Source organism: Cupressus sempervirens, chromosome 11 (genome assembly GCF_028749045.1).
Source record: "Cupressus sempervirens isolate cs-2001-9-10 chromosome 11, ASM2874904v1, whole genome shotgun sequence".
Taxonomy (NCBI): Eukaryota; Viridiplantae; Streptophyta; class Pinopsida; order Cupressales; family Cupressaceae; genus Cupressus; species Cupressus sempervirens.
Genome location: NC_143128.1, coordinates 322,251,261 through 322,264,245, shown reverse-complemented (window position 1 = coordinate 322,264,245; position 12,985 = coordinate 322,251,261). Strand labels below are relative to the sequence as shown.

The window sequence follows — 12,985 nt, the reverse complement described above, 5'->3', positions numbered from 1 at the left end:
AAGGTTTTAATTGTGGGAAATCAACTATGTCTGTTTTCGCTTTTATGACATAGTAGTATGCACTTGTATTTGCTTATTAGAAGTTATTCAAGGAACTATTGTATACATGATGTGCATATTGATCTTAGATGACTTCCGGGGGTGCTCTCATTTCCCTTCAATTTTCATTAAAAAAACTAATGTCAAATATTATTACAATATTCTATAAATCTAATAGAAAAATCTATCACAAATACATCATTATTAGTCAACTTCCTAACAAGTCATATGACTATTTGTGGAAAGTCAACTTCACCATGGACCATGTGCCCTTTGACAATTGTATATCCATTGCAATTATTGATATAGTTGAATTCAATCTTTTACATGCATATTCATATTAAAAATTAAAATCATATAAAATTCTACAAATCCGATAACTTAATAGCATTAGCAATTATCAAATTTGACTAAACTTTTTACACCATTAGTTGAGATGTTACCACTAAAATTGTTGTCCAAGTGCAATTAGTAATTTACATGTGTTATTGTCCTATATGCTTTTATGCTTTTAACTATTTAGTAACTAAGATTTAACCGTCACAAATCTTTCATTTTTGACAAAAGGTAGAGACTCGAGAGCAGCAGCCATTGAGACACAAAAACAGAAAGGTGCACACTTGTTTTTTTTATCAAACCTTTTCAAAAAGCAACACAAAATTTCGAGACTCAAGCTCCATAAAGCTCTTGTTAGTTATCAATTATCAATTATTTATGATTCTATTAAGCTGGATATTTATTCGAGTGGAGTTTTTGCCCTGTGACCTGACAAGTCTTTAAATCACCATACGATTAGTTCTTTTCCCTTATGTCAGGGAAAATTATGCGACAAAGGCACATCATACCAACCAAATCTTTTGATTGGATAATTAGTGGTTTGATTTTTACCGTGCCTGTTAACTATAAACGATCCAGAAACTGAGAGAACATAATTTATTCTTCGAGATTCATCTGTCCGGTAGAGTTCATTGACAACGACGATATGGCAGACAATTATGTTTTAGTTTGGTTTGTAATGGTGTAGTTTGGAAGAAGAGGTGGGAATATAAAAGAGGTCAAAATGAGACAATAATCATTAGCGGAAGCAGAAGCAAAAGCAGCTTCTGCTGCTATGCTATTTCTTCTTCTTCGTCCATGCGCGCGGATCAAATGCTGAAGAGCGTATGGAAAGCGAGGAGCGTATACGCACATGTACGTATATGCATTTTCTCCGAGGTTTAGGGTTTGATATTTCCACAGATGGCCTTGCAAATGACATGGCAGGCATACCGTCGGAAAAGCAGTACGCCTATGGGATTGAAAAATACGGGCAACACATGCTACCTCAATAGCGTCCTTCAGTGCCTCACATTCACGCCACCATTCGCCAATTTTTGTCTCGCTAATAAGCATTCTTCATCTTGTAAGTAACGACTTCGTTTCTTGAATAAAACCCTCAAACTAGGGCATTTTTAAAGCCTTTTTTGATTTATGGTTGTCTTTACTGTTCGTAATTTTTTAAGTTTGGTATTCTCAACTGATGTATGCATTTTAGTGTTTAAAATCGGGGTTTAAATCTGCATGTTTGAAGTTTGCCCCCGGTTTGTTGGTTCAGGCCAAAGCTTGATAAAGCCTTGATATTAGGCTTTATTTGGAGTTTTGTAACTGCCGGTTCTTCCAGATTTAGGCATCAAACCACATAACTATGTTTTATGTATTACTACGATTATCGAGTAACTTTAATCTGGTATATTCCAATCACGGGGCAACCTTAGACTTAATTATTGTCACAACTGGGGGTATCTATGCAGACAAATGTGGAATTGAACCCATTTTCAACTTTCTACCTATCTTTTCTTGAAGAGATTCGGACCATCCGTTCACAAATAAGAAGTCATATTTGTAATTTTGTACCTCTTGAACCATCCTCTTTCATAATTATTAGTATTAAGCAAGTATTTGCCTTGTTCGTAATTGGTGCTATATTTTTTCTCTCTATATGGGTGGTAGTTTTTGCTTTTGTGAAAATAATGCATTGAACTCAAAATTTTGGTCACATGTGTTTGTACCATTGTTGACAAGGGTATCCTGTGTTGTTCGTTTTTTTTTTCCCCATCAATATGAACCTCATTTCTGCAAAGTTTGTGCAACAAATCTTGTGATGATGGTTGGTTTGTATTGTTTTTTGTTGAAATGTCAATTTATCATGGTATTTCAATTTGTATGCGGGGAATCATGCAGATGAATTCCCAAGTACTTGGAGTGGGTGTGCACAGTCCTCTCCAGAAAATGATTTGCTGGATACTCTCATCTTTGTTGACTAAGAGTTGTCTGTCCTGTTTGTAATTAGTAATTTTTCTTCCCTCTACTGGGAATGGGGGTGTGAATTGGTATCGCAAATTTAAATTTAATTGAAATGGAGATGTGCCTTCAGTTAAATTTTAATTGAGCATTGAGAACGTAAAACTCTTGGGTTCGCCTTTTTGAATACTGGCTAATTTGGGCAAAATGAAGCAGGTCCATCATGGAATGCCAACCGGAATACTGCCACCTGTCCATTTTGCTTGGTGGAAAAAAGGATCGGAAGGTCTTTGAGTTTAGATAGTCTCTCAGAACCACCGTTGAGGATGGTGAACTCATTGCATCTTTTTGCAAAACATTTTCGCCCTGGAAGACAGGAAGACGCTCATGAATTTCTCCGTTTTGTGATAGAAGCTTGTAATGATGTTTGTGTCAAGATGTACAAGGCCCGTAATAATTTAGGCACAAAGCAGTTAAAGCAGGAGCCCAATACCATTGTCAAGGAAATTTTTGGTGGTGTATTGCAGAGCCAAGTTAGATGCCTTTCTTGTGGGACAGAGTCCAACAAGATGGATGATATAATGGATATCAGCCTTGAGATTTTACATGCCAGCTCTTTGAAGGAAGCCCTTGGCCGTTTTTTTCAGGTTGAAGTGCTGGATGGGAACAATAAGTACAGTTGTGAAAAGTAAGTATTTCATATGTTCTTTTATTTTGATAATGCTATCTTGGAATTCTGTACTTTACTTTCATGTTGAATTCTATTTTGAGATATAGAAGAGACCAGGCTGTAAAGAAACTAATAGGCAATTCTCACACATACCGTTTGTTCTCTATGTTCATGTGGTCATAAGTCGGTTAACACTTTAAAAAATATTATCTGTGTTGGTATTGGAATTAATGCAATATCAAATCTGAAACAATGCAATTTTCAATAAATAATGGCTTGAAATGGATATTAGTAAATGGGATCGCAAGGTTTAGAAAAGTTAGACTTATGCAAGTTGAATTGATAGAAATTCTTCTGGACTTCTGAAAGGTGATAGGGGTCTGATGCATCATATAGGCAGATGACTTGGCTCTAAACTGCCATGATCCTTAACTTAACCATACAATGTTAATAAAATTAGTGCCACATTTTATTTTCGAAAAACATGATAGATTTTATTTATGCTTTTCTTGAAACATAGCATTCATTTATGTACTGTGGGATGCATCTGAATCTGCAGAATACCATGTATGAAATTCAGGAAATAGAATTGCGGGATCACAGTATGCCTGTTTATATTAAAATAAGTATCAGCTAGAAAAGGGGTATTTGGAATGGAGGGAACAACTTTTAGAGGAAATCTTCAAATGGTGCCAAATTTTCAGCCAGCATGATTTGGATTAATCATGTTGGTAGAAAAGACCGAAGTCATATATGATAGTGGAAAAGAATGTTAAGAGGCATTTACTAACTACAAAATATGAGCGGGCATCTTAAAAATGTGTTATTCAGAGGCTGGATGAAAGTCTAGAAATGAGACACATTTATTTTCTATATCTAATATGGTGTACGGAAATTAAAATGTTTGATATATTATATTTAGACAAAAAATTCAGAATAGAAAAAGTTAAATCTCTTAGTTTTGATTATTTAAATGGTACGATTAAAGTTTATCCTAATAAGAAGTGTGCTTCAACTTTGAACCACATTTTCCCTAATCAATTTTAAAATTTGACTTTTGTTGCTCTATATTAGAAATCCATAGTGAAATTCTACATGCTTTGGGATATTTGTGTAGTGAAGCTTGTACCTGCATTTTGTTACAACCTTTTCTTTTCTAATAAGTGGTTCATGGTAATATATAAGATAGGTAGATGAACTATATAATATGTAGCTCATATATTAATTTGGTAAGCACCAAGATCACTAGAGAGTTTACTTAAAAATTATATGTATGTTTTTCCTGTTTTTACATTGAATTTTTCATTCAAATGTAAATCAAATTAATTTGAACTGTTTGTGTTGTTTTTATTAACATGCTTGCTATGTATTAAATATAAAGTGATTGTCATATCTTTCCCTTTTGAGAAGGATAAGAGTTTTCAATGATATTCAGACTATACTATACATGTTGCCTACATTTCTCACATTTTTTGTGGTTATCACAGCAGCCTTGTCTAAGAGATTACTAACATTATACTAAGATTAAACAATGAGCTTTTCAGAAAATTTTAGTAATCCTAAGTGCAATATTACCTGTTGATAAGAAGCCCTTATTAATGTTTTGCCTAGAAATAAAGATAAGCAACATTAACCAAAAATGAAGAACAATAAGACACAATAATTTATCCTAGGAAAACCTTCTAACTTGAGGGGGAAAACCTACCGCATCGAAAAATATTTCTTCTATTAAAACAAGTTCAAGTAATACAATACTTATCACACAAAACAATCATATATGTATATACACATATCTATATACATAAATACACATATATTGTATGTATATATGTATGTATGTGTATGTATATACATATACAATCATATGTATATATGTATGTGTATGTATATACATATACATACATATATAGCTACATGTGTGTGTGTGTGTGTGTGTGTGTGTGTGTATCTATATATATATCATAGTTACATCGCCCTGGGGGATGGGGTGATGGTGGAATGGGGGGACAAGTTTTCTGGGCGGGAGGATAGATTGGCCAAAATTTGAGGATGGTGGTTGTGGACATGGGGGTGTTGTATATGCTATATATATGGTACTTAAAATGGTAGTTATGAAAAACATGGGGGTGTTGTATATGCTATACATATGGTACTTAAAATGGTAGTTATGAAAAGACATGTTGTAATATAAGATACTAAGATGTAAAAGAGTAAATACTTGAACATTGCATTGAATTAGACCATTGAACATTGAGCATAAATAGTCAAATCAACAAACAGTGAAAATTGAGAAATTCCCCATCCTTAGTGGAGGTGGTGGAATTTGGTGGCCCCACTGGGGACAGGGAGACGGAGTCCCCAAGTCCTTGGTGCGTTCGCCTCTTCGGGAAGTGGGGCAAATAGGGGTGGATGCGTCTTTGGGTTACTATGATATATATATATATATATATATATAATTGAGAGACTCTTTGTATCAGCACTGAAAGTCTCTTCATTTTCCAAATGAGAGTCTTCATATTTCCAAATGCACGTCTCTTTGTATGTCATATGTCTCTTCATATAATAAAATTTTGAATATACAAGGTGACACCTAGCAGGCTAGCATACCTTGAATGCCACATTGTGCTAACTTGGAAATATCATCATATATTTGCACATATAGCTGCAACCAAAAATGTCAATAACAAATTCTCATCACAAATTTTTTCATTACACCATAGCTACTTCTAGAGGGTGAACCATAAAAGCATAAGATTAAAGTCACACAGTCACAAACATGATTTCCACTATTGCTACTCGCAGAGGGTTGGTTCACCATACCTACTCATAGAGGGTGGAACAAGGGCTTCCACCATAGACTTTGCCTAGAGAAGAATGCATTTCCACCATGCCTACTTGCAAAGGGTGGAGCAAGGGCTTTTACCTTGGACTTCTCTTAGAGTAGTATGCATTTCTCTTTTCTAGTAATACCAGAGGTAAAAATCTCTATTGCAACTATAATCTTCAACACTCCTCTTAGCAAAGAGAGATCTTTAGTATAGTAGGTACACATAGTTGCAACCAAAAATGTCAATAACAAATTCTTATCAAAACATTGTTACCAAAGCATAACACTTCACCATAGCTACTTTGAGAGGGTGAACCATGAAAGCATAAGATTAAAGTCACAGAGTCACAAACATGATTTTCAGTATGGCTACTCGTAGAGGGTATGGTCCACCATACCTACTCACAGAGGGTGGAACAAGGGCTTCCACTTTAGACTTTGCCTAGAGAAGAATGCATTTCCACCATGCCTACTCGCAGAGGGTGGATCAAGGGTTTTTACCTTGGATTTCTCCTAGAGAAGTATGCCTTTCCACCATGCCTACTCGCAGAGGGTGGATCCATTGTACCTACTTGTAGAGTGGTAGAACAAGGGGTCCACATTGAACTTCTCTTGTAGAGAAGAACTCATTAGCAACATGTATAAGAATGACTAAGATTCTCTCTCAACATAGGGTCCCACTTAGCAGGAGCAACATTCTCACTGCATTGACTATCATAATAAGAGAGCTGATTCTAAGTTGACCAAACAGGGATCTATAGTAGCCACACTGCCACACTAGGGAAATAATAAACCATGACTATGAATTTTGAGATAGGATTGATAGTAGTGCTTAATTGTTCGAATTTTTTGTTGGTGGGAGCCAAAAGTGTGAACTATGGTCTAGAACAAGAGTAACCGCGTAAATTGGAGCTTTCATACCACTAAAACACTGAGGGAGAATATTGAACAACACTCACATCTATGTGGTTGTAATGCCAAACATGTCATCACTGGTCAGGCTTCACCACTTGATGGTTATCTGGATAGAGGACCATTATTAGAAGGAGATTAGGAGGCTAACAAATTAGTCATAATACGTTGTAAAGATTGAGAAGAGTCGCCTACAAGAAACTATCATGCAAACTCAAGAACTAGTAGTTACATGGCTATTATAGGAAACAATGCCTGATTTGACAACGATGGAGAAAACCATTGTTTGTCAAGTTACATGCAAAGATTAGCTGATACAACTCATTTGCGACTATCTAGGTTCTTTTATCAGTTGTAACTATTCTTTGTGTTTGAGATTACTAGTATGCATTGAATTATTTGGTTAAGAATTTACAAATGAATATCTAAGTCTAGGAGAGGAAGATATTTTGATGGATGGAGTTGGTCTAGAAATTATTTTTTATCAATATTAATTTTTAGCTATTGTGTAATTGTTCTTGGTTTGTGAGGTTTCATTTTAGTATTCTAACTATTTGTACCGAGAACTAGAGGGAAACTTGGAGAGGGAAATTTGAATAGTAAATCTTCAATACCAGCTTGCAACAACTACTATTAGTTTGGGTAAAATTTGCAGTCTAAGCCTTACCCATGATATTATAGTGGTATCATAGCAGTGAACTCCCTACTTAGTGGATAATTGTTTTGAATGCATCAGTATATTAGGGAACCATGAAGGATTTGGAGACCTCTTGTGATACCAAAAGTAAGCACAATAACAGAGATTGTGGGAGTTCATTGAATATTGGAATTGCTGCAAATTAGGTGAAGGATGTGGATAGAGAGGCCATGGAAACATTGAGAGCCCTCAAAGAAGGACAAAACCACGGTGCTGATGTTTTACAGTAGCTCACTGAGGCAATACATCAATTAAACACAAAACCAAGGATGCCTCAAAGCCATTGCAATGAATTTGGAATTGCAACTAGGTCTCTATGAGGTGCTAAAGCACCTACATGTACCATAGATAGACCATTAATGGTAATATTTGTTGAGAATAATGAGAAAGTTGGAGTGGGGAATACTTGAGCAACGATGACTAATCTTGAGGTTGTTATGGCCATGTACGCTGAGTGGGATGTATTCATTGATAATGTTAAGACGAATTTGAGCTTTGTTCAACATATGGGAAAACGAAGGGTGTTGGCAAGAACTAGACATGAGAGGAGGTCTAGAGGCCGTTACTAGACTTGAAGCATGGTGAACAAGTTGACTTACCTATATTTGATGGTAGCAGGAAAACCACAACTAGGGTCTAGATATACAAGCTGGACACATTCCTCACATTAAAACCCATGACTGAAACCAAGGCAGTTAAGTTCTCACTACTATGCACTTGGGCGGGGCAGCTTATTGTTGGTGGCATTACAAAGTTGTTACCCAGGTTGACAACATGATTAATTCATATGAAGAGTTTAGTAGCAAGATGATCACTTGGTTTGATAAGAAGGACATAAAAGTCTATTATAGGGAATTAGCCCAACTCAAGCATACTGGTGCATTTGACACATTGATGAGTTTTAATGGATATCCATCACACTTCTTGACTCGTTAGAAAATAGGAAGGTGATGTTGTTTGTGGAAGGTTTAAGTGAAAGATTTAAAGGGTTTGTTAAGGTGCTGAAACCAAATACTCTTTAAGATGAAATTAGGATGACACTTGATTTGGATAGTTTGCCAACAACAATTTAACCCCCTAAGAAGCCTTTCAAGGGATCAAAGACCAATTTGAAAACGTCAAATTAGAACAAAGTCACACTACCCAAGTTGAATTGAGTCTAGGAATGAACCAAGAAGGAAAAAATTCTGCTTCACATGAAGAGGAGCTTGGACTGTGGATCATAGATGCCTTGGAAAAGCTAAGGTTTATTATATCTAGGTGGTTTTTGATGATGAAAATGAAGGTAACAGATCTGATGATATCGTTGAGGAAGGTAATCATGAGCAGCCCTAGATAGAGATAGTTGGGTGACAAGTTTCAGATGAGCCTCCTACAATTGCCACCCTCTTAGCAATACGTACAAGTAGTCTTATCTGTTTGAAGGAATTGGTAAAAGGGCAACAAACATTTTGTTAAGTGGATACAGGAGCTACACATAATCTTATTAGTACCTCCATAGCAACAAAAAGATAGTTGCAAGTGAACATAGTTCCCAAATTTGATGTTAAGGTTGCCAACGGGGATTTACTTAATTGCTTTGATTTGGTTTCACACCTTAATATTTTGCTGGGGAGTTACATATTGATGGTAGATTTTAATGTGATTGAGTTAGGAGGGATGATCGCTATTTTGGCTTAAAGTGACTTTAAAGTCTTGGCAAGTACACTATTGATCATGACTAGAAGTAGATTGAGATTATGAGAGAAGATCAACATGCCTTTGTTAGTGCCATGACTGACAAAGCTTCGAGGATTGTCTCAGCTTATTGGATGGAGTCCATATTGAGGCATGATGATACGAAGTGGGTAGCACATTGCTTTGTCTCGACTAAATCCTCTTCAAATTTGGGAGAGCAACATCATGTTGATATACAGTTAGAGCTAGATAAGCACAAGGGAGTTTTTGGTGGCATTAACCCTAACATACTTCTCAGTCAAGGATTTGAGCATGAGATAGAGTTGGAAGAGGGTGCAACGCTGGCCATTACTACACCTTATCACCACCCTATACATCATAAGGAGGAGATTGAGTGGATCATTAGGGAGGTACTAGCCACGGGACATATTAGGCCGAGTTCAAGCCTATTTGCTTCATCAGTGTTTTTGGTTAAAAAGAAGTATGAGACTTTGCAGATGTGTATTGATTATAGGGCTCTAAAAATGAGGACTATCAGGAGTAGGTATCCCATTCCTCACATAGATGAGTTACATGGGGCTGTTTATTTATTGAAGATTGATCTTTGTTCAGGATAACATTAGATTTGGGTCCATTAGGAGGATTTTGCATAAGACAACTTTTAGATGCCACTATGGACACTATGATTTTTTGGTGATGCCTTTCAGACGCACTAACACCTTCTACAATCAAGTTATGTATGAACTACATTTGGATAAGTAGTTGCATAAGTATGTGTTGGTATTCTTTGATTATATTTTGATAATTAACAGGACTTGGTTAGAGCACTTACACATTTGGATGAAGTTTTGAGTATCATGGAGCAACACTCATTGTTTGCTAGAGAGTCCAAATGCAAGTTTGGCTTGATGAACTTCTTATAGTGATATTGCTATCAGGATTTAACTATGTAGTTTTTGAGTCAAACTCATTGACCCATGTTTCATGAGTAGTGATTCAACACAAATCCATCTCTCATGAGAATAAATGGAACACTTAGCACTCATTGGATCTAGGTGATGCTTATAGAGGTGAAGCATCGGGACTTCTCGGGAGGTCACCCATCCAAGTACTACTCCATCTTGAGCGTGCTTAACTATGTAGTTTCCTCCATAGTTATCAAGCTTCTTATTACCTTGGATATGTTATTGGAGTTAATGGGGTCAAAGTTCAACAAGAAAAGATACAAGCTATATTGGATTGGTTGCCACCAAGAAAATTTTTGATTTGAGAGGATTCCTTGGGTTATGTTCTTATTAGTAGAGATTTGTGAAGGGGTTTCTCAGCTTGTGACACCACTTATTAATCTCATGAAAAAGAGTGCTTTTAGGTGGGTAGAGGATACAAAAACAATATTTGATAAGGTCAAGAGGTTTATGAGTACTTGTCCAATACTTAGCATTATCGGATTTCTATAGATTGTTTGTATTGGAGTGTGATGCCTTAGGTGATGGAATAGGTGTGTTACTCATGCATGATATGCATCCTATTGCTTATGAGAGAAGGAAGCTGAAGCATCACGAGAAGTTGTATTCACCTACGATAAGGAGAGGTCAACCATTTTGCATGCTTTAGCTAAGTTCAGGTAGTATGTGGTGGGTGAACGGTTTGTAGTAAGAACATATCATAACAATTTGCATTTCTTGTTTGAATAGAAATAATTAAATGAGAGGCAACAAAAGTGGATTAGGAAGGTTCATGCTTATGGTTTTGGCATTAAATACGTGAAGGGGAAGAATAGTGTAGTAGCTGATGCACTTTCCAGGAGACCAACTAGTGCTACTTGTTGTGTTATGTCAGAGAGTTCAGTTATTTGGAAGTCTCAACTTCTAGTTGAGTTCTCTAAGAATACCTTTGCATGCGAGGTGTTGGATGGGCAAATTCAAGATGATAGGTACATGGTTATTGATGATGTAATCTATTACATAATCATAATTTATCTATTTCTTGAATCCAAACTTAAGGATCAAATTTTGTAGGCGGTGCATGATATTCTGATAGCATGTCCTCTTGGATCCTTCCAAAGTTATAGGCAGATTAGAGTGAGGTTCACTTGCAAGGACCTTAAGGATGATGGTCTTAAATATGTTAGAGCATGCTTGACTTATCAACAGAACAAGTTTGAGCATGTGTATCTTGTTGGTTTATTGCAGCTCTTATTGATTCTTGAGCATAAATGGGAGAGTATATCCATGTTCTTCATCACAAAACTTCTGAAGGTGTAGAATAAGGATAGCATATTTGTTGTAGTTGACTGGTTAACAAATTATGCTCACTTTTTTGCTATGAGGATATCTCCACAACTACATTTTAGTGTAGCAACGAGCTTGGGTCATGTGGCTGTACTTGGGCGAGTATTCCTTTTAACTCGAGGTATTATATGTCTATTGACATAGCTCCTTTTAAAACACTATATGGTTATGATACGTCATCTATCATGGATTTGGCCTTAGCAAATAGTAGGACTCCTTTGGCAAGGATGTTGGCAATATGGCTAGGTAGGACGAGTTCGGGTTGTCATTTATGACAACATATATCTTAGGATGAGATGGTAGGTTATATAGTTGAAGATTCTATAGTCAAAGACAAAAAATTGTCTAAGGACAGGTATAATAAAGTGTCATGATGGTGTACCTAAGTGTGCAGATTAGTACAAACAATACGGACAAAGTTATAGGTCAAATACCAGTAAAGACAGTATGCACACCAAAACAGAGTACAACAAAATTGAGGAATAAATTGTTAAGGAATTATTTCGGCTACAGAATAATTAATTAATTATGTAGGGACGACATTCAAGATGTTTACCCTAAGTTAGTATAACGTGTGATTGCATCAAGTCAACTACATAAGAGTTTTTGTGAAAGAAAAGAGTATAAGTAAAGAATCATTTAAGTGAAGTATGAGATGTGTGTTAGATGCGATAATATGCAAACGTGAAGTTTATGATGAATATGCAAACTATGTATCTGCCATGCAAACTTGTATACGAGATATGGGATGAGAGTTTTGATGTTAGATCAGAGCTATGCGAAATACAACAGTCAACAATAAAGAGGTTTTTGTATCTATCTCATTTTGGATGAGGCACTATATTGTATAATTGCATGTTAGGGCAGTTTGCTCTTCTTGCATACAATTGTAATTATAATACAAACTCTTAACAAGGTTGAAGCAACTCCTAACAGGGTTGAGGCTTTTAACAAGACTAGTCCTCTAACAAGGACCAAGACACTATATGTAATTCATAGACTCCTAACAAGGTCAATATCTTTAACATGATTCTTTTGTTTAGTGGATCATCTTGTGGGTGCCATCCCCACCGGGGTTTTCCCTTGGCCAGGGTTTCCCTAGTTAACAAAATATGGTGTTATGAGTTCTCTTTGTGTATTGTTTTATTTACAGTTCAGCATTATTGGTTTACTTTCATATGCATATTGCAAAGTAATTAGTAATATCCAGTTGTGGGCAAAAGTTTGTAGAATACTAATTCACCCCCCTTCTCAGTATACCCTATTTCTAACAAAGGATTGGTTACAAGAACAACAAAATATTGTGTACAGGAACAACAAAACATACTTGCATAACTCAGAGAGATTATGCAGTGAGCTCAGATCCAACATAAGATTTTTGCTGATCGCCATAGGAATGAGAGGGTATTTGAGGTTCGAGATATGGTGGCTATGTGCCTCCAGCTCTATCAACAGAGTTCATTGAAGAAAAGTGGAGTAGAGAAGCTCAAACCTCGATTATATGGGCCTTATAGAGTAGCGAGGCGAGTGGGGGAAGTGACATATGAGTTGGATTTACTAGAAGGTAGAAGAATTCACAATGTCTTCCACGT

At 36.2% G+C, this 12,985-nt stretch overlaps 1 protein-coding gene across 2 annotated transcripts in view; it reads left to right on the top strand.

Moving 5' to 3' along the window:
* The first annotated feature begins 842 nt into the window (after positions 1–842).
* Positions 843–12,985, top strand: part of UBP25 (ubiquitin-specific protease 25) — a 108,780-nt gene continuing 96,637 nt past the window's right edge. For both annotated transcript variants that reach the window (XR_016358409.1, XM_089808470.1), the window contains exons 1-2: positions 843–1,441; positions 2,536–3,007. Coding sequence is in view for 1 of the 2 variants with exons in the window: in XM_089808470.1 (XP_089664596.1) it covers positions 1,279–1,441; positions 2,536–3,007 (635 nt within the window). In the remaining variant the exon portion in view is untranslated. The remainder of the gene's footprint in view (positions 1,442–2,535; positions 3,008–12,985) is intronic.